Raw genomic sequence first — 19,700 nt, 5'->3', positions numbered from 1 at the left:
TGTATCTCCCTGAGTTTGTATATGAACTTTATGATCTTGTGAGCTGCTGCCTCTCAAATAGAAGATGCCCATCACATTTTTCTGTCTTTCAGCCCCTCCAAAATAGGCACAAATCATGTCAAATGCTTCTCTGATGTTTCAATGAACTTCAGATAACAAATTGAATTTCATGGCGGTCCAGCACCTACATGTAATGAAAGTTTGCACAGCCTGAACTATCTCCAGTGGTCCTTGACTACTTTCCTCGAACAGCAGACCATGACTTTACGATAAAAGTTTTACTAGTTTGTTAGGACAGCTGGATGGCTGGTTACATGGTTTCTCCATACAGTCATAAAGACTATTAAATGTAGTAATGGGTAAACAAGAATTCAATCATTTTCTTCCTATTTACTTATTTTACTTATATAGTTTAAAACATTCTCCTCTAGAATGACTTACACATATGCTGATATTCACTTGTTACTGCAATATTGCGCAAATGAGCAAAAATTTGCAAGCACAGTGTTAGATTCTTGAAGCGTGGTCCTTTCTGTTAGCACACCTTGTCACTTCCAGTATCAAACGCTTGCTGAATACTCACAGGGATGAATAATCAGAGATGATGCTTTTCTGTTTCCTCTTCTGCTGGAAAACCTCGTGTTTCTGCCCTAAAAAATTCAGGTATCAGGATATTGGGTAAGATATTTTGAGTCCTGAACTACCAGCCTGGCCAGAACAATGCTGGAAAAGGACCATTTTTCTCACTTGATTTTCTTCCACCGAGCAAAAGAAATGGGAGGATGTTACAGAGTAGTCTCACGGTGTTTGGTAATTGTGTACAGGTAACTTGTGAAAGCTGTGCTAACAGCAGCTGACCTGCTTAAAAAAAAAATAAATAAATCAAGTCTGCTTGCAGTGAGTCCTGTAAAATACACCAGGATTGGTTGTGCTTCCCCAGATGGCCCAAAATCTAGGCTGCATTGTTGTGCTGTGGATGGACAAGGTAAACGAGTCATCTTGACAGTGAGGGAATAGTAAAGCAAGTGCACTGGCAATGTGGTGAGCAGATTTTGGCTCCAGTCTGGCTCCCCTTCCAAACTTTGAAAGGTTAAAAAGTATCTCTTATTCTGTTTCCTTCCAAAGAGACTAATGCTAAATAACTGTTCCCAGAAGCATCCAGCTGTGTTTCCAAAATTTCGTTTCCATAGTGCTCTGTAAAAATAGCGTGACTGGAGCTCTGCTGCAGATTCCTTGGGGTGTCCACTGTAGCTTTCTGCTGTGACATTCTGACAGCGTCATAACGTTTCCATCTTTTTTTGCTTTCCAGAACATAATTTGCCTCTGGCAAATGCTGCAGAATTTTATTTACCACTGTACCCCATTTCCTTTTCAGTGCTTTGTAGTCTGTGACTGCTGCAGGAAGAGCGTTTTCCTGTTTACAAACACACTTATTACCTTGTATTTCACCACAATAAATTGTGTTACGTTTTTCCTCATCCATACGCCTACCGTTCAGCTTGCTCTGCATCTTATTGCCATCTACCACTATATTTACTGCCTTTTCTCCCAGATTTGTGTTACTGGCAAGCGTGATTATTTTTACTGCACAGACTTTTTTTCCAGTTGTTCCTTCTATAGCATGAAAGATGATTTTGTTTACTAATCCTTACAGCAATTGACTTCTGCTAAAAGCCTCACTTAAGATCACCACTTAAGTAGTGTCTTTGCTCTTCAGAGTAGAGCGAACGTGGTAGTGTGTGGTGGAATTTCTACCATCCTGTCTCAGGTGAGCATCTGGCTCCCTTCACATGAGGTGTTTTGTTTCTTACTTACCTAAGAGGACTAATATGGATTAATTAACGTTTAGATAGCATTTGGAAGGTACGACTGCTTTCTAGCGACTGCTAAGAGTACCACTGAAAGGTCATTAAGTGTGTCATAGATATGTTTTAAAGTTGGGTAAGCATGTTCTCAGCACTGTATATGGAATCAAAGTGTTCAGATGTGTAGAATGCTTCTGTCTGGTTAAGATGCCTTAAACAGGTAACAACAGCTCATTATAAAAGCTAATGAATAATAAGTTTTAGGTTCTTTTTCCCTTCTTCTGCAAGAAACAAAAGTAAGGCAGTGAGCAGTAGGTTTCATAGCATTTAACCAGCATGTTTGTTGGGGATTAGTGAAGCTTGTGCTGTCTGCCTAGTTCTTTAGATCTACACTGTCAGGAAATTCTTTCCAGTTTATTACCTGAAAATTATTAGCTGAGTTGTACTGAATTTAATTAAAAGTGTTCATAAATGGCTTTTGGCTCATTACACTTTGTCCCTTTCTCCCCCAAGAAATGTAAGCACTTTAATAGTCTTCTACTAAATGGAAGGAAAGTATTTTTGAAATGAGATCATTGTAATCAGAAACCAAGGTAATGAGAATTTGATTTCTGTTTTTTTAGGATGAGAGTAACTCATCAAAAGGGGACTTGACTAAGACAAGGGAATCTTCGCATAAAGCGCCCTTATCCATGACTGAACTGCAGAGCAGGTATGGAGTTTTTCTCTGGCGAAGACACAACAGTCATACTCACGATATTGCCCTTTAAATTTAGCTAAAAATTTCTCTCCCTCTTTTGAACTACATAATATATTGCACTGGGAAAAGGCTTCTGTAGGAGTTAGTCCTACCAAGTGTTTTCAACTAAAAGCAAAATACAGTTAACTATCTTTATGCCTTTCATGCTGTTTGACACTGTGTCAGTATAGTCTTCATAAGGCACTGATTTTGGAACTGGGCTTAATCATAAAAATGATCCTTGGGCAGTAATTTTTGGATTTTATCAATCAGAGAGCAAATGTCACTTTAAAAATAACCAGTCGGTTGTTTTTTTCTTAAAACGATAGGAATGCAAAAATAAATTGAAGATTGTTTAGTAGTACGGTTTTGGGCTGTTTGGGGTTTTTTTCCAAAATACATATTTGGAAAAGAGAAGCATCTTTAAAAACACAGCAGATGTATATACTCTGGTTTAGTGACTCAGCATGCCATATTTCAGAAGACATCTTGAAAACCTGAGATCCCGAAAACCTGGTTTATGTAGGTTAATTACTCTGCGTACTCCTCACATATATGACATGGGTTTCATTCAAATATTTTACTTAAAAGACAATTCAACTGAATTAATTTTGACAACTTCTGTAGTAGAACTGATGTTCTGTAGGTATGCACATTTTGGATACTTGTTGGAGGAAAGACACTAAATAATGTAAAACATTTTTTGGACTGTATGGCTTTTCCGTTTTCCTCTATATTAAGAGAGAAATCCTAGAACAGTGGTGCTAAATTTGAGAGGTCTTGACATTAGGAAAAAAAGGGATTATTTTGATAATTAAATGTGATGCAATGTTTTGTAACAAATGTTTCCCAAATCACGGCTCTATACCACTGGAAGGAGGGTAATTCAATACAGGTGTCATAGTGAGCTTCTACGTGCAATTAGTCAGCTCTAAAAAGTTCATTTATGATTTGTTGGCTTTTTTTTTTTTTAAACTCCTGTAATTGTAGTCACCTCTGCACAAGGGATCTAGTTAGTCTTAGATTTTCACGTGTATGAGAAGTTGCTACTGAGGTTGTTAGTATTTCTATACCTGTGCTCACTCCGGTGTTCTGCGTGTAGCCTTTTTGCTCCCTTATCCTTTGTCCTGACAGCTGCTGCAATTAAATTGTGTAGGATGTGTTTGTGAGAGAGAAAGTGCAAGTTTTTGTTTTGAGGCAGCTTTGGGACTTTGAGATTGATGCTGAAACTGCAGACCATGAAAACAGAAAAAACAAATCCTGCTACTACAGAATCAAGAAGTGATGGGATATGAAATGTGGCACTCAAGTTGGGAGAGGACTGCTCCTTGGGTCTAGAGGCCAGCAGCACTAGTCCCATTCACTGAAGGGCGAGACATAAAAGGGTTTGGGGACGGTCTGATTGCTGAGTGTTTGCCACAGTGCTCATAAACAGGATACAAGGACAGAGACAGAGTTCATAGAAGGACATGGTACTGTCGACCAAATGTTGGCAGTAAAGTAGATGATTGAAAACCACTGGGAGTAAGGAAAAGGTCCGTGTTTTGTGAAATATTTAGTATATGATTCACTCAGAAAAGAACTTCTGGGACTCTTAAAGGAGATGTATGAGGGAACAAAAGCATATGACGGGTATTTCAGAGCAGGGAGTTGCGTGCAGAAATCCTGCTGTTAATATGATTTGTGAGTGTAATTCCCAGATTGCTTAGCTCAGGTTGTCAGCTGGTTTCCAGTTGAGACAGGAGAGGGACTCATCCCTAGCTTGGCTGTGTCTTTGTCCACACCAGCGCTTAGTATCTCATGAGCAAGGACTGGCTAATGGAAATACACACTCACACACTCCCAAAAAAAGAAAGAAAAATGAAGCTTACGTCTTTTTTTTTTTTTTTCTTTAAATCATTGTCAGTACCAGAATAAGGAATTTGTGAAAGTTACTATTGTTCTTTAAGTTTTTCCTTTACTGCAGTTAGAGTGGTTGGGTTTTGAGTGTCTCTATGTAGATTAAGCTTTTAGTAGAAGAAAAGTCAAGCACAAGGCTGATGCAGGATGTGGATTCCAAGGAAAAGAGTGTCAGATCTGTTTGTTGTATAGTTACAAGTGCCGCTCTAGTGCTGTGCTGATTTGTTGGCCTGAGAATTCTCCATCAGAAGTGAGGTAACACAAACTTCAGTTGTTGATGGGTCCGCAGGGTATTGACTTGTCTACGTTTAACACAGGCCTGTATAACTTTTCTATTGATTTTGCTGTTTGATAGGTTGGTTTCTTTGTGTCCAAACTGTGAAGCACAGTTCACCCTTTCCAGGATGATAAACAGGTTTAAATTTGCTTCATGCTGTTGACTGACTTTAAATGGTTGCACTTCTTTGAAAAAGTGTGAAAGTGGCCTTCTTCCCTTTTTAATATTGTAGCCACATAAAGATCATCTTCTTGTTGTTTTATGTGGTGTAGATTGGCACCACTGTAATATTTGAATGTAAGACATCTAAAAGCAAAAGCTATTCCTTCTTTTGTTTTCCATGCGACAGTGGAAACTTAGAAATGTGAATTTAGAAAATGGATCCCACATCATCCTCTTCTTCCCTCACCATTTTCCTTTCTTAAATGAAAACCCTGTGTTTTGACGCAGCTAGCTAGAAGTATATTTGTGAGTCCTTTGACATAAGGTTGCTTTCAATTTTGCCACAGGTGTTTAATGATATTAACTTGAGGACAAAGTACTGGTTTGATCATAGAGGATTAATAAAAGAAATGCCTATAAGAAAATGTAAAGCTTCCCAGTGAAATGTAATCCATTTCCTAAATGAAGATGGTCACTGTAAGCTTCACATTTCCAGTTTAATTTCCCAGACTAAGATCATTCACAAAAGGCTGAAGGTAGCTCAGTCCTAATTTTAAGTGTCTTAAGTGCCTAAATCTCTAAGCAGGTGTGAAAAATGTCACCTCAGTAGTAATTTTTTGCTTATGATTTTTGAGCTACTGTTTTCATGCTTTATTACAGGAAAATGGCTCATTTCATTATATGGCACAAACCTTTGTTTTGAAAGTTTCAAGAGAAGGCAAATAGTCATGAAGCTTAGATATACATACTTCAGATTCGTCAGTGTTCCGTAATGATATTCAGAGAATAAATTTCACTTCATAGATCTAGAAAATAATTTCTCAAAGCAACTGAAATGTGAGACGGTATTTGTGTTTAGTATTGAAACAGTGACACAGAAGATGGGGTGGGGAAGGAACACTCGATTGCCACTATATCATAATGTATTTGGTAGAATACTTAATCCAAGATGCTTCCGATAGAGCACTTTACAGCTGCAACCACAGTAATTTAATATACCTCTGATAGATTGTCGTCATACTGAAATAGCTGCTTGTGGTTACATTTTGACCTTCAAAGGACACAAAAATCCTACTGTGTTGCTCTTGCATAGGCTTAGTGCCTAGTCACGCTGCCTATCAAAATACAGCAAAATTACTGCATGCTCTTTGAAAATTAATTCTTTTTCTATTTGGGAGGTATTATCAAGTGCACTCAGGTTAGTGGGGGAGATTTTGTGTGCTTGAATAACGTGGGGCTCCTACTTCTTAGAAGTAGCTGCAGTGCAGTGTCTGTTTCAATCTGTGAAGGGTAATCTGTGTTTAGCAGCTCTACGTTTGGATTTCTGCTGGTTTTGTGCTTCTAATTCCTCTTCCTTATCTTGATTTCATCATTATTTATCTGCTTTCTGTTGACAGTTCACCAGTGCAGCAGAACGCTACTGTTCACTTGGATAATGGTGAATATTGGTCTAGACGTGCGGCTGTATACAAAGGGAAGCCTCGCAGAGCGATCTTTGAAGAGAGTCTGGAGAAAATATACAGAAACATGTACCAAAAAGCTTCTGGCACTGCTTCAGACCAAAAAATGCACTCCTGATAGCAATTCACCTGGAAATGCACAGTACACAGTGTTCATATTTGTAATGAAACCTATTTTTATGTAACAAATATTTGTATTCTATTTTTAAGCTTTAATTATGGTTGGGCAGGGTTTGGGAGAAATGAAGTTTTGGCCTGGGTTGCTAAAAGGAAACTATTAACATCTGCCCTGTGCCTCTCCCCGCAAGGACCTCCCCCTCTCCCCCCCCCCCCCCAAAAAAAAACCACCCTAAAACCATAAAAAAAAAAACCCCAAATCCAAAAGAAACCCAGTAACTAAGCCCCTCCATAATTAATCATGATGGTGTTGCTCCTCTGAGGCTATGAAAAGATAGTCATTTGAAGACTAAGAGGTCTGCTGGACATTCCTGTCTGACATCAACTCAGGTTTCAGCTGCAGCCAATTCTTATTAAATAATTAAAGCTATTTAGTAACATAAACAGAAGAAACAGTATGGCCTAGTGTTCAGAGAGGGGGTCTAAAGACAAGGGTGAATGTGAGTGTTGATTTAAAAGTGTCCCATCTGGGACAAAGGGGATGGAATTGTTTCTAGAAAATTGCCTTTGGATTGCTTATTTTTGAGACAGGCAGAAACTCTGATACTGACCTATAGACATGCTTTCGAAGTGGTTTCAAACGCTTTAGTCACCGATTTTCTGATACTGTCAAATTTTAAAAGAAACCCACCCAGCCCAACAGCCTTTGTATCAGGAGAAAGGTCATCTTCACACACTCTGTGCATTTGAAAGTTTCCAGGTTCTCTTGAATGCAGCCATGACATTTGCCAATATACTTGTAATTTTAAAAAATATGAATAAGAAAGGAGCGCAGAGGGAGAAAGACTGGAGCTCGTCAGCAAGCTCCTCATATACCCCGTACAGGCCTTCTGAAGTTCCTGTATCACAATCCCGCCTAATTTGGAGCCTGTCCTTCCCAGTCTGCTGGGATCCCGTTGGCAGAAATCACATCGTTTTTGCTAAAGGCCACCAAATGTTCATCAGCAGTTCGATGCTTTCCCTGGGGATGGAACCTTTTCAGCCTTGCATTGAACAGATCCCACATTACCAGACCGGGGCAAATTGCCCATCTATTGAAAAGCGGAATGTTTTAAAAGGGCAAGAGTGTCCATCTCCTGCTTCCTTTCAGAATGGGGGGGGAAAACAAATGCCTGTTCTGGCTCCTTCCCTGACACTGCGAACAGATTCAGTTACACCAGTGCCATTTTACCTGTTATGATTGGATAAAGGATAAAGCTAGCAGTACAGATGGCAGAACATATGACTGTAACCTGCCAGCATGCCTAGATAAACAAAAAGTTGGTCTACTCTGCCTTCCATCCTTTAATGCTGAGACAACATAATTGATTTGAGAAAGCAGTTGGTGAGCAATTATGCTAGTGGGAAAGCACGTTGAAAGGCTGTGTGCTTCTGTTTTAGGAAAGGGGACTCTCAGAGGAAGTGTCTTGCATATAGACATTTCTATTCCTTGTAACTGTTAAACCAGTTGAAGTGGATTAACACTGATAACTTCCTGTCCCTGATGCCATTTAGCACATTAGTGCTTTCAAAGGGCATTAGTTGCACAGTCCTATGCTATGGATAAGTGTTGAGTCACTCTGTGAAGTAGTAGCACACTTTTTTTGCAGAAGTGAAAAGTAAAACTTACCCAAACTGTGCCACTGAAGGCATGGTGGCCATGGAGTATTGTGCTACCAGTACCTGGTATTCTTTCATTAGCCTAGTCCTGTGACCCCATATTAGTCCGTAAAGGAATTGTTTTTTTATCCTTGCTGCTCAGGAAAGTAGTTATATTCAAATGCATCCTAAATGCGCAGGGCACATTCTCAGAGATACTTTCCAAGCTTTTGATTTAAAAGGAATCTACTGAAATCTGGAGGTTGCTGCGGTTTCCTGCATGTGTTTGAGCCATAAGATTTAGTATTCTTCTCATGGTATCCCACAGTTTTCATTCAGTATTCTTGGTGTTTTCCCTCCCCAGTGTCATAGCTTAGTAAAAGTTGGTCTTCTGAAGACTGGCTGCTCCCCTTTGGCCTAATCTGCTTCTATGACATAGAAGCGCTCTTCGATTTTTCCCTCCCCAGCAATCCAGCAGATTTTAGTCCTTGCTTGTTCAATGTGTAAGAAGGCCTGAATGCTGAGGCTTTGTTTTTTTGCAGAGATGAGTAAGGACTCAAGTTGCCATGAATTCAAGACACACGAGGAGGGGATGAGGAAGGTTGAAGGCCACTGTGAAAAAACAGAGTGATGTTTTCGAGGGGTCTAGAGGAATGGCTGGGGTCTATCTGTTTCATTCCCCCAGCTAAAGAATGGAAGGATATGGTAATAAGGCAACCTTCAGTTTTTCATCAAAAATTAAAAAAAGAAAATCATCAAAGGTGAAAACGGGATGGGAGAAAAAAAAAATCATATATTGAATTTTGACTGATATGAATATTCTCGCTGTAGTCTTCGTATGCAACATAACAACAAATGAAGCAGATGATAGACTCTGAGTGTCCTTGGCCCTGCTCCAGCTGCGAGGGGGAGACGGTGTATATAATGTCTTTCTGAATCAGCTGCTGCAGGATGTGTGTTTCTCTCTTGGGTCAGAGTCATTCCACAGCTTATATGCTGTGATAGAGCAAAGAGTGTTCTCTTCCAAGCACTGTGCTGGAAATCTGGTTTGGTTAATGGAAAACTTTTCCCTGAAACGTGGCTTAAGACCCAAATTGCTCCAATCTGTCTGTAAAATCTGCAAGCCACTTGGTTTTCAGAAGCGTTTGGCCCTTTCCCTGTTTGCTCAGCTAACCCTCCTATTAATATGCATACAGCTCAAGTGCACTGAGCGCTGCTGCTCCTTTGCTACTGCACTATGTGATAAGTTCAGGCAGTGAACCAACATAGTAATAAACTGTAATTGTTTAGTGCACCTTACCTTCTAATACAATTTAAATCCCTTCTATGAAATGCAAATTTCTAGGTTCCTGAATGGAGCTTTAAATAGCATTTTCTGTGCTCGTTCCTTATCTTTTGCCATCCACAAAGTGGTCTTTCAGTGACAGTGGGATGGCATAATTCCACCCCCGTCATTTTACCTCCTAAAGGAAAGCTGCCTACTCAAATCTAGAAATAATGGGCTAGATTAAGAGTGAATTATTGTTTTTTTGTAGAGTCTATCTCTTTCTCTTGCCCTCCCCAAGTTATTATAGCCTATGAGTATTCTCCCCAAATGCTATTCAGCATCCAGTGTTGCTTGCAGTATGCAATCAGTGCAATATTTTAATCACTTCCATTTCAATAAGTCAGAGTCTGCTTCCTACTTGCTCCCTTCCCTCTTTCCTACAAATAACTTAGTACAGTTTAGGATCTTGGGGTGGCTTTAGACAAACTACCTGCCTGTGTTCCGTAGAAATGCAAATCCTTTGCTGAGTAGTACTTGCTTTGGAAATCACTCAGTCATTGACCTGTCGTGGATTAGAGGCAAAAATGTCAAACTCTCTAATGATTTGCCTTATCTAAGTTTTCAACCAGAAGAAGGGAAGCTTAAATTGGTCCACTGGGGACAAGAGGCACAGGGATGGCTAGAGTAATGGGAACAGGTAGGAGCAGCTTTGTAAGATAGATGGGCAGCAGTGTTTGGACTCCAAATCCGAGCAGCTTGGAAGATGGCGAGAGCTGTTCTTTAGATAGTGAATCACATGTTTGAATTTTACTATTACTTCAGAGGCTGCCAAAACGGTGAGGGGAAACACAAATCTGCCCATAGGTGTTGGGAATCTATTTTGGGGGTAAAATAACAGAACATTTAGCTCTGCTCAGTATTAAATAGTCTGTTCCAAACTCCCTCTCATTGTTACCTCAGCTGTAAAATGGGGAGTTTGTGCTCTGGTGAAGCTTAATTAAATGACTGTGAAGTGCTTTGGGATCCCGAGGTGAATGTTACAGAAATGATTTTGTGGAAGCCTGGCTGAAAAGTCCCATCTCATCCCCACGTTACTAAAAAGCCTTTATTTTAATTTTCCCAGGTTTATTATGTTTTAATCAGACAATTATTAAGCAAGTCTTAATCTTATCAAGACAGAAATCTATTAAATCTAAGGAAAGGCTGAAAAAGAGAATGAACTGCTTTACTACATGTACTTTTAGGAGCTAATCTTTACAGTTGGTATCCTACACGGCCTCTGCCTCCTGCATGATCCGGGTTCATCATACTTACGCTGATTGCCCTCATGATATCTTTTTCTCTTTCCTTTTAATACAAATTATTTTTTTTGTCATCCTGATGTCTCAGCGCTGTCTGCTCTGTGCACTAATCACACCGCTAACATCTATCACATCGCTTGTTCTCATCCTCTCCCCAGGAGCAAGGGGTGCAATGGTGTGTGCAACCTGACAGTGGAGAAGCTCCTGTGGTGTGCCGCAGGTTTGTCAGAGAGCGTAAGTTGGAAGGAATCTCTGCCTTTTTCCGTCTGTGCGCAAGGAATAGCTTATTAGATACTTCTGCTCTTCCTAATTTTGAAGCTTGAAAGTGTTTTCTGAAACACTGGACTATGCAACCAAATTCTTGGCCTTTTAGCAGTGGTCATTTAACTGTATAAATCTTGTAAATGTGGAAACTCTGGGTCATAGGAAAGCCTACCAGGATGTTAATTACTTCAGTGTTTACGGACTGATCGGTATCAGGATGCTGAGAGTATCTCAAGAGATTTGTTTAGTAGTGAAGGAATTTGGGGAGACTTTCAAATCAATGCAACTTAGCTGCTTGGTTCCCGTGCAAACAATTGAAGCTAAGAGAGAACAGCGCTTTTGTGGATGATCTTAATGAGCTACCTCACCGACAGAAATGACGTCTGGTTTAGCTGATGGTCTCTGGTAGCAGCGGAGAACCGGTCTTTGCCCAGTTCTTTTCAGTTTCAACAAGTAAACCAGTGTTGTGGGAAGTGATCAAGAACACCTAATATCCCTGTTTCTAGTACACAGCGAACTATTAAGCACAAGCCCTGTTGATTGCATTGGTTTCTACTGCTTTCCCTATGGAATTCAAAGCATCATCAACCAAAGCCCTTAAAAGATGGGGCTGTAGCTCCTTTTGTGAACAGCGTTGGCTTGCCAAAGCCACGCAGTTTGTTCCCTGTTTGTCTTCGGTGAGAAATTCTCTGAAGTGCACTAATAATTTGTCTGGATGGCAACACAAAGGAACTGTAATCTTTCTCTTTGCTTGATCAATGTGGAGACTGTGCTTTTTCTTCACGTGTATTTCTATTCAACTCTGGGTGATTTCTTCTGACCTAGCAGAGAACTCTCTGCAGCCTGAGGAGCGGCGATCTGAGCCTTCTTCTCACCTCCTCAGGGGAAGGAGTTTGCTGTTGCAAAACAGCATCCCTTTTGGTTCATAAGAAGTTACTGATCCTGAGGATACAGCACAAAAATCGCGTTCTGTGGTCAGGCATTCGCGTAACCCCGTAGAGCTGATGCCACCGAGCTTCTCACAAAGTGGGGGTGGGAGGCTGAAAGCAGGGGGAGGCTTTGGGAGCGGTTCGATGCGTGGCACGCCATGAATTATGCATTTGTATACCATGAATTATCTGTGTATAAAATAATCTGTGAAACTTTTGAAGTAACAAAAGCACCATTTACGTCGCTGAACGCTGGTGAATTCTAATGCTTATATTTGTATTGAATTTTTGAATGTTTAGCTAATTGTGTTTTTACGAAGACGATAGTTGTATGAACCGTTTCATTCGGTGCTTCAGTAGTAAACATTTGCTATGAGGTTGCTTTCCCTGCCTGCCTTGTTTTCACACAGTCAGCTAGTGTTTACATACATTTTAGCCTCTGTGCCATTTTTGAAGGCTTTATTTGTCTCATTTACGTTTTTGGTTTGGATAATACTTAAATATGAAATCCATCTGGGAAACATATTGTATATTCACATTGAGGGGTAAAACCAGTTTTTAATTAAAATTTTATACAGCACTTGTATTTCACTTTGTCCTGTTTTATTATGAAACACTTCAATCTTCTTCCTAAAACACATATGTCTTCTGCGTTTCAAGATGTTCCTTGTTGCTCATGCAGAACCGCTTTCTGAGCTCTGTCAGCAGAGTGCCATATGTTCCGGGGTTCATTTAGCTTCGCTGGCGTTTGTGTAGGCAGCATATTGGATGTAACGCAGCTAAGCCCCGCTCCATTCTTTTCTTTGTAAACTTGTCAAGAGATGAAAAAAGCAGGGAGAAGAAAACACTGAATGATACTCGAGTGATGGGAATTATCAATAAGTTATGGTAACTTGGCCAATCAAAACTGAGGTTTCTCGTGTACTTGAGGATTTTCCTTAATTGCAGCTTATGTATAGCTTATAAATTGATGCATCCCTCGGTGCTGCCCGGTATTACGCCCAAAACGAGTGCTGAAGGTTGAGATATAACTGAAGCCATTTGGAAATTACAAGCATTAAGTGCTCTTAATTTTATAGTAATCTGCGATTTTAAATTAAAAAACAAAAAAAAAGTGAGTAGTGGAAGATGGGCAAGTGTAGGAATTGTACTCCTCTCTGTTGTCTTCTGGCTTTGTGGAAAATAACTGTCCGCTGTTTAAATGCCTGGCACTAGAAAAAGAAATCTCAAGACTGATGGTGCCTTCCTCTTGGAGAGAGAAAAAAAAAAAAAAAAAAAGAAAGCCATTTTTCTTGCCAGTCCATTCCTGTTTCTTCCGTGGCCCCCATAATCTTGGCCATGAACCAGTAGGTACCATCAGTCTTTAATATAGTGCAGGTATGTGGGAACACAGCCCTGACTGTTTATCGATAGTCGCCATTTATTGTCAGATACTGATCTGCTCTGCCGAAAGCTTTTCAGAACCGCCTCGGTGACTGCGACGGAGGACCAGAGTATTTCTGTGATTCTGTAACTAGAGCTTAAAAACAAAATGAAAAAAAAAAAAAAAAAAGAAAAGACGGAGTAAGAAACTAGCGGAAAAGGAATACGCGTTAAACCGTTTCCCCTTTGCTGAGGTACGAGGCCGGAGGGAAGGGGTGCGAGTGGCTGCTCGGCAGGAGTGCGCGGAGGGGTGGGGAGGGGAACTTCTGCGGGTCTGACCTAAGGTTGGTCAGAAATAACCAGCTGGAGTGACACGAGTGTAAACCTGGTTGAAGTGACAGGCAGCTCAACTCCTGGGACTCTATTTACATATGTTTAAAACAAACAAACCAAAAAAAAAAAAAAAAGCTGCCTTTGTGCCCCAGGAAAATCTGTTTACTTGGCAGTCGGCTCATGTATAAGCTGGAGCTTCTTTCATAGAAGATGTAGAAACAAAGCCACTGACATTTCTGCTTTGATGTGAGGCTGAAGCTAAGATTTGATTTTGAAATATGAAAGTAAACTGAAACTACCTCCAATTTAAAGGTGAAGTTTTTTAAATGACCTTAAAAGTTTTGAAAAGTTTGGGGTTTTTTTCCCTCCCCTTAGGGACCAGAAGAAATTATAACAGTAATCTTACTTATAGCTGTAAGTCTACAGAGACAGTGGCTGTAGGTTAATGAAAAATTGACACTGCTACTTGCCTCCGCTTCCAGCAGAATTTTTTTTCTTCAAACTGATGTGAACTATTGCACTGTGTGAGTTGGTTATGAGTCTCACATATTAAATTGAATGCTGCTTTTGTGGAAGCTACAGGAGCGAGTCACAGCTGAATGTTTTGAACAACATCATTGCTCTTTTGAACAAACGCAGCAGAAATTATGGCTTTCTTAAAATGGTTACCCTGGTCCTGCCCACCCCCTCCCTCACCCCCCCCACGCTCAGAAAAAAAGCTTGCTGTGTTAGTCTAAACCAGAAAGTGGGCAGAGGAATTGTCCCCGAAGATCTCCATCCCAGGACTGAGTCCGGGGTGCTGTTGACCCAACCTGGTAGACCTCTAGTGGAGCGACCACGCCATAGAGCAGTGACCGAGTGTTCCAAGTGCAGTTGCTCTGATGTTTTGCCTGCACCCGCGTCTTCTGTGCGTTTCCCCTTGTGTGGCACTGGGACTCCTCGGGGGACACCCGGTGGCTCACAGAACATTGTTCAAGTGCTCTCCAGGAGCATTTCTGCAGTGTCTTTTGGGACAGCTTGGTTCTCATTCCTGGGAATCGTGCACAGAAATGGCGTGAACTCAGCAGCCGAGGCTGACTTTGGTTTGTACTCTGACAACTTAATATCTCTGTTTGTTGTCCTTGGCATGGTGGTGCCATCTGGTCTTGCTTGGACAGCTTATCCATAATATTGCACTGCGTGATATTTCAGTTTGCGCTGCTGAAATCTTGGGCTGTGCTCGAATGGCACACGGATACCTTGATGCCAGTCTCTGACCAGATGGCACATTCTTAAATAACATCCCCCATGTGCTGTGCTGGAGATGGATACACGGAGGTACTGGAAATGGCATTTGAGACCGAGGAGGGAAGGCATGAAGACAGCTTCAGGTATTATATGGGATCTCAGGTCAGGAATTAAAGAGCCATTGAATGTCCACAGACTTCCCTGCTCCCCTTGAGGACTTTAAACCTGTAACAGACTATGAGGAGTGCCCAGTTCTTGTGTTCTGGGACAGAAGCATTCTGCATCTCTCCTGTAGACGTTTCAAGACTCATTGTGTCACAGAAAGGTGGAGGAAATGCATGACTCTGATGGTCACGGTATACTTGGGAAAAGGCAGAGTTGTGGGCAGTGGAATTTGGGGCAATGGTAAGCAACGCTAACAAAGACTCCTCCTTGAGCATTTCTCCAACAATGACATCTGTATTTTGGTGTTCCCAGTGGATTTGCCATCTCCACTGGGGAGAAGGTTATGTTTGGGCGATGAGGAAGTCGTCGTCTTTCACTTCTCTGAAGAACAGGCAGTGATGTTTCCTTGCAATCCTTCGCAGCCTGGAAGGATGCCTTCATTGCCATTGCAGCAACACTCTGGAGGGGCGGCAGCTTGGCAATTGGCTTCTTCGCTCACGTCCACCTGCTTCAGAGCAGGTTGTACAAAAAAACCCTCAAATTATTGTGACACCAACATTTTCATTTATTGCTCCTTGTGTTGCCTTCACAACACGCTGGGTATCGCTCTTACTGCTCAAGGCAAACAAACTAAAAACTGTTCATACCCAGCTTTTGGGAATCACCAAGGTTGGATGCTGGCATTAGTCTGAAATGGGGAAAATAAATGTATCCCATTAAATGTATATACAGAACTGTGAGACGAAAGACATTAATTTGTTTTTTATATCTACTACATTTTGTCCTTTGCCACTTCCTTTTGACTTTATTCCCTTTTTTTTTTGCCTTTCCGTTATTAAAAAGACCTATTTTTCAGCATGCACTGCCCATAATTTTTATTTATGTGGTGTAAGTTCGTAACAGACAACTGCTTAATGTAACAGAGGCGGCTTGATGAAATCCAGCGGTTGAAAGCTGGAGCGAGATGCAGTTACACTGAAAATAAGGTGCAGCTCCTTGTTTTGGTTTTTTTTTTTTAATGTGACAAGTATTTAGCTTTTAGAGCACCTTAGCCAGAAAGTGGTTTCTTCTTAGCTTGCAGTCTTTATGCCAGGATTGACGATTATGCTGAAAGAAACATGGCTAAGCTGGCAGTTTGATAAAGAAACGGGGAGGGATGTTCTGCCACATGCGTTGTGGTTGTTGCTCAGTCAAAGATCAAAAATTCTGCCAGTAAATGCTAGGTCAAAGTACAGATCAGACCTTTTAGAAGGTCGGGGTCTGGTCCTGCTTCCGTGTGTGTGGCCTGGACGTGCAGCCTGAGCTCTTGCCACTTACCGAACTACAGAGTGTCCCCGAAGTAACTGGCGATAAAGCTCCAGCTTAAACAGAGGGGCAACTTGCTTCTCTTATTAACTCACTACCTTTTAATCTGCAGCCAAGCCAAACCCTGCTTTGGGGAATATTCAGGCTTCTCTTATTTTTATAAATTTTTGAAGACCTATGCTACATTGTTGACTTTTCTTTTTAATTAAAAAAAAAAAATCCAGAAGACTTTGCTATGTAGCAATAAAACGTATGGTTAAACACCAGCCAATTTAGCGCGTGTGCTTTTGCTGCTCCGCAGAGATACACAAATGCACTCAGAAATCCTCTTGCCGATATGTCAGCATTTTGAAACCGCTACAGTTCGAGGTTAGCAGGGTTATTTCCTTTTGTCTGGGGCTTAAAACATCGCTCCCAACCTGGCATCTGGGTACAATAAGATGAATCCACTGAAGGTAAGACGTTGACTTTATTAGCGGTAGGAGAAACGCTTCTTGACTACGTAATTCAAAACTGTTCTAAGCAACCTTCGCCTCTTCCCCCCCGGCGAGGAAGAGGAGTCATTTGCTGGTGTTGGAAGCACTGGGCACTGAGGAACAGCTAAGTGAGCTGCGGTGCTGGGGCGGGAGGAGAAACACCTTCCAGGACAGGGCTGTATCGGGGAGTGGTGGGATTCCCATTGCGGAGATGTCACAGCCTGGAGCCGGGCAGGTGGGGAAGGTCCTGCGGAGACACAGCGGTGGGTACCTGCACGAAAACGGGACTCAGAATATAAGTTCGTGGGTGTAAACAAAGCAATGCAAAAGCAAAGTTGATATTTTTTTTTTTTGCATTCTATTTGCAGTAGAAATAGGGCGGTGGGGTGTTCTGATACGTTCTTTGGCGTATATTTATTGTTTATTAATATTTTACTCAAATGAAGGGAAGGGAAAGTAAGAAAGGAGCGCAGAAGAAAGGAAACTAACCCACGAAAATTTACTGAGTTTGTTTCTTTTCCTCGTGGGGCCCAGAAGTGCAGAAGGGTGCCTGGACTCCGTGTGCTGGGACACGTGCCCTCCTCTCCCTCAGATGTCCACGAGCTTTACCCCGGTGAAGTTTCCCTCTGTGGGAATGCAGGGAGGGCAATGCTCCCCGCAGGGATGAGAGCTTCGCATCCCAGGTAGGATCCGCTTTAACCCAGAAACAGTGACTTCCAGCTACGATTCACCCGGGCAGGTGCCCGTCTGCGCACGCCAAGCAGGCTGTGGGCGCTGCTCCCTCCCCATCCCAGAAAACAAGCGCAGGGAACCAGAGAAAACACGGCGCCCTGGTTGCTAGCTTACTCTCCACCCGGCTAACAGGCGTGCGGTTTCATTTCTTTGTAATAAACTGTGCCCACCATAGCGTATATTCTTTTAAATAACATTTTAAAATATTTTCCGGTAAATTAAAGTGATGACATGTTTGTAGGGTTCATTGTTAATTTCATTTCCTTTGGCTCAGCCAGCCAGATAAAATGCAGTGTTATTAATCTTTGTTTAAAAGAAGATCCTTTGCCGAACAGTAATAAATGATCTTGATAGATTTGTCAGGAAAATGAATGATAATCATTTGCAGATAGACACAAGCCTAGTATGGAAGATTAATAAGAAAATATGTATTGGCATCATTAATAACATCTGCTGCCAATGGACTTGTATATTGGTTACAGCTCCGAAAGCGATGTGTTCTTGTTAGGATACGGCAATTCATCACGCGCCGTGAAGAGCGGGGCCGTGCCGTGCTCCTGGGGCGATGACAAGCTGCTCCCCGGGAAGGGCTCGTGAGGAGCCCAACGCCACGTCCCCCGTCGCCTGAGCCTGTCATCGCCCCAGCCCCGCTTCCGCCGGGCTCCCGCTTCCCACGTGCATCTCCCCCTCTCACTGCTAAAAACTCTTCCGGACCCCATGGATTTACTCATTCCTTGCTTTTGGGGCTCTGGCTGGATTCCGCAGCCGATCCGTGTTCCCTCGGGAGCCCCGCCGGCGCGGTGCGGGCTGAGCCGTGCTGGTGGAGAACCTGCTCCCGGCACAGAGCAGCTCGGGCTGCAGCAGCTGCCGCACCTGGGGTTTGACATAACGCTTTCACTCAGGGTCTGCGCTTGTCCCAGCTCGTGTGGCTCTAAAAAGCTTCCTCCAGAGCCTGCCACAGGCATTTAAGCACTTGTATGTCTTCAGCTGACACAGCTTTGGGAAGCGGCCCCGCTTCACTGGGTGCACAGTGCGTGAGGAGATAAAGCTCCTCACAGGTGCTGCATGAGACCGTCAGGGGCCTTGCTTTCTGGGCCATGATCATTCCTGTTAGGGAAAGAGCATTTTATTTTGGGCTAATTAGAATCACTCCACCTGCAGGGCTTCTGTTGGGGTTTCCCTCTTAAAAACTCCAGAGGGCACCTGAGAGTGCGAAGGGCTGCACCTCACAGCAGGGCTCTGCCACAGCATCTCACCCACAGCAGCGGGGAGCAGAGAACCTCCCCGTCCCATCCCACCCCATCCCACCCCATCCTGTCCTGCCCTTGTGCCTATCGCTGTCCCCGCGGCGAGCGGGAGCTGGGTCTGGAGGGGCTCTGTGTATTCAAGTGGGGAGATGCCGCATAAACTGGGAATTATCGAGGCTGGGAAGGACGGGCTGGGAGATGCAGAGGGGGAGAGCTGCACGTGGGTGTAGGAAGAGGGAATGGGTGTGGGAGATGAGAAGGAAGGAGAAGGGGGGGGCTGAAATGAAGAATAACATGAAAAGGGAACTGCCCCCCCATCTCCATTCTTCGACCAGGAGGAAAAATATAATCTCTTTTTGGTTTGGTTTTAATTTTTTTCAGCTAAATATGGTATTTCCCTAGAAAATACAAGGAAAGGTCAAGATGTTTTGAGCTGACTTTTGTTTATTTCAATAAAACAGTTTCAGGCTCCCCCTCCCCAGTGATTCTCTTTTTCTTTTATTTCGCTTTAGCGGTTCAAAGTAGAGTAGTAAGTCAAATAAATTCACTATTGAAATGTGTTTCTCCTGTGGGGCGCACAGCTGGCTGCATCTGGCAGTGCGGATGTCTCCGGCCCTTCTGTGGGCCAAGCTCAGAGATGCAGTCCCATCTCTCAAAGCGCGTTACTTTGTTTAACTGGCATAGACATCAGCGTTTTAAAGGAAACATCACCTTCCAGGGTCCATGGGGTGAGATGGGGAGGGAAAGACATCAGCATCATAAATACAGAGATCATAACTTGTGTCATTTAAAAAAAAAAAAAAAAATCACTTCTATTCTCTGCAGTTTTTCTTAGGGGAAAAGAATAACCTCAAACGTTTAAAAAAACTGCCCCACTATTCCTCATCCTGCTCCACGTTGCTTTCCCGGTGGTTTTAGTGGATGTGTGGTCCAAAAAAGCCAATAAAGCCGTTGAGCTAAGTGCTGCTGAGGGGCTCTGTGGCTCAGGAGCACTC

At 42.4% G+C, this 19,700-nt stretch overlaps 1 protein-coding gene across 4 annotated transcripts in view; it reads left to right on the top strand.

Moving 5' to 3' along the window:
* SPATA6 (spermatogenesis associated 6) overlaps positions 1 to 12,444 on the top strand; it is a 46,052-nt gene extending 33,608 nt beyond the window's left edge. For 3 of the 4 annotated variants that reach the window (XM_054212662.1, XM_054212663.1, XM_054212661.1), the window contains 2 exons: positions 2,429 to 2,517; positions 6,280 to 12,444. In XM_054212662.1, the coding sequence (XP_054068637.1) occupies positions 2,429 to 2,517; positions 6,280 to 6,460 (270 nt within the window). In that variant the 3' untranslated portion in view covers positions 6,461 to 12,444. Of the gene's footprint in view, positions 1 to 1,654; positions 1,817 to 2,428; positions 2,518 to 6,279 lie in introns of those variants that run through there. The other variant, XM_054212664.1, reaches the window with a different exon arrangement.
* The last annotated feature ends 7,256 nt before the right edge of the window (positions 12,445 to 19,700 follow it).

The sequence above is a fragment of the Rissa tridactyla genome, chromosome 8, assembly GCF_028500815.1.
Source record: "Rissa tridactyla isolate bRisTri1 chromosome 8, bRisTri1.patW.cur.20221130, whole genome shotgun sequence".
Classification (NCBI taxonomy): Eukaryota; Metazoa; Chordata; class Aves; order Charadriiformes; family Laridae; genus Rissa; species Rissa tridactyla.
The sequence above is the reverse complement of the archived record's forward strand: the minus strand, read 5'-3'. Positions and strand labels throughout refer to the sequence as shown.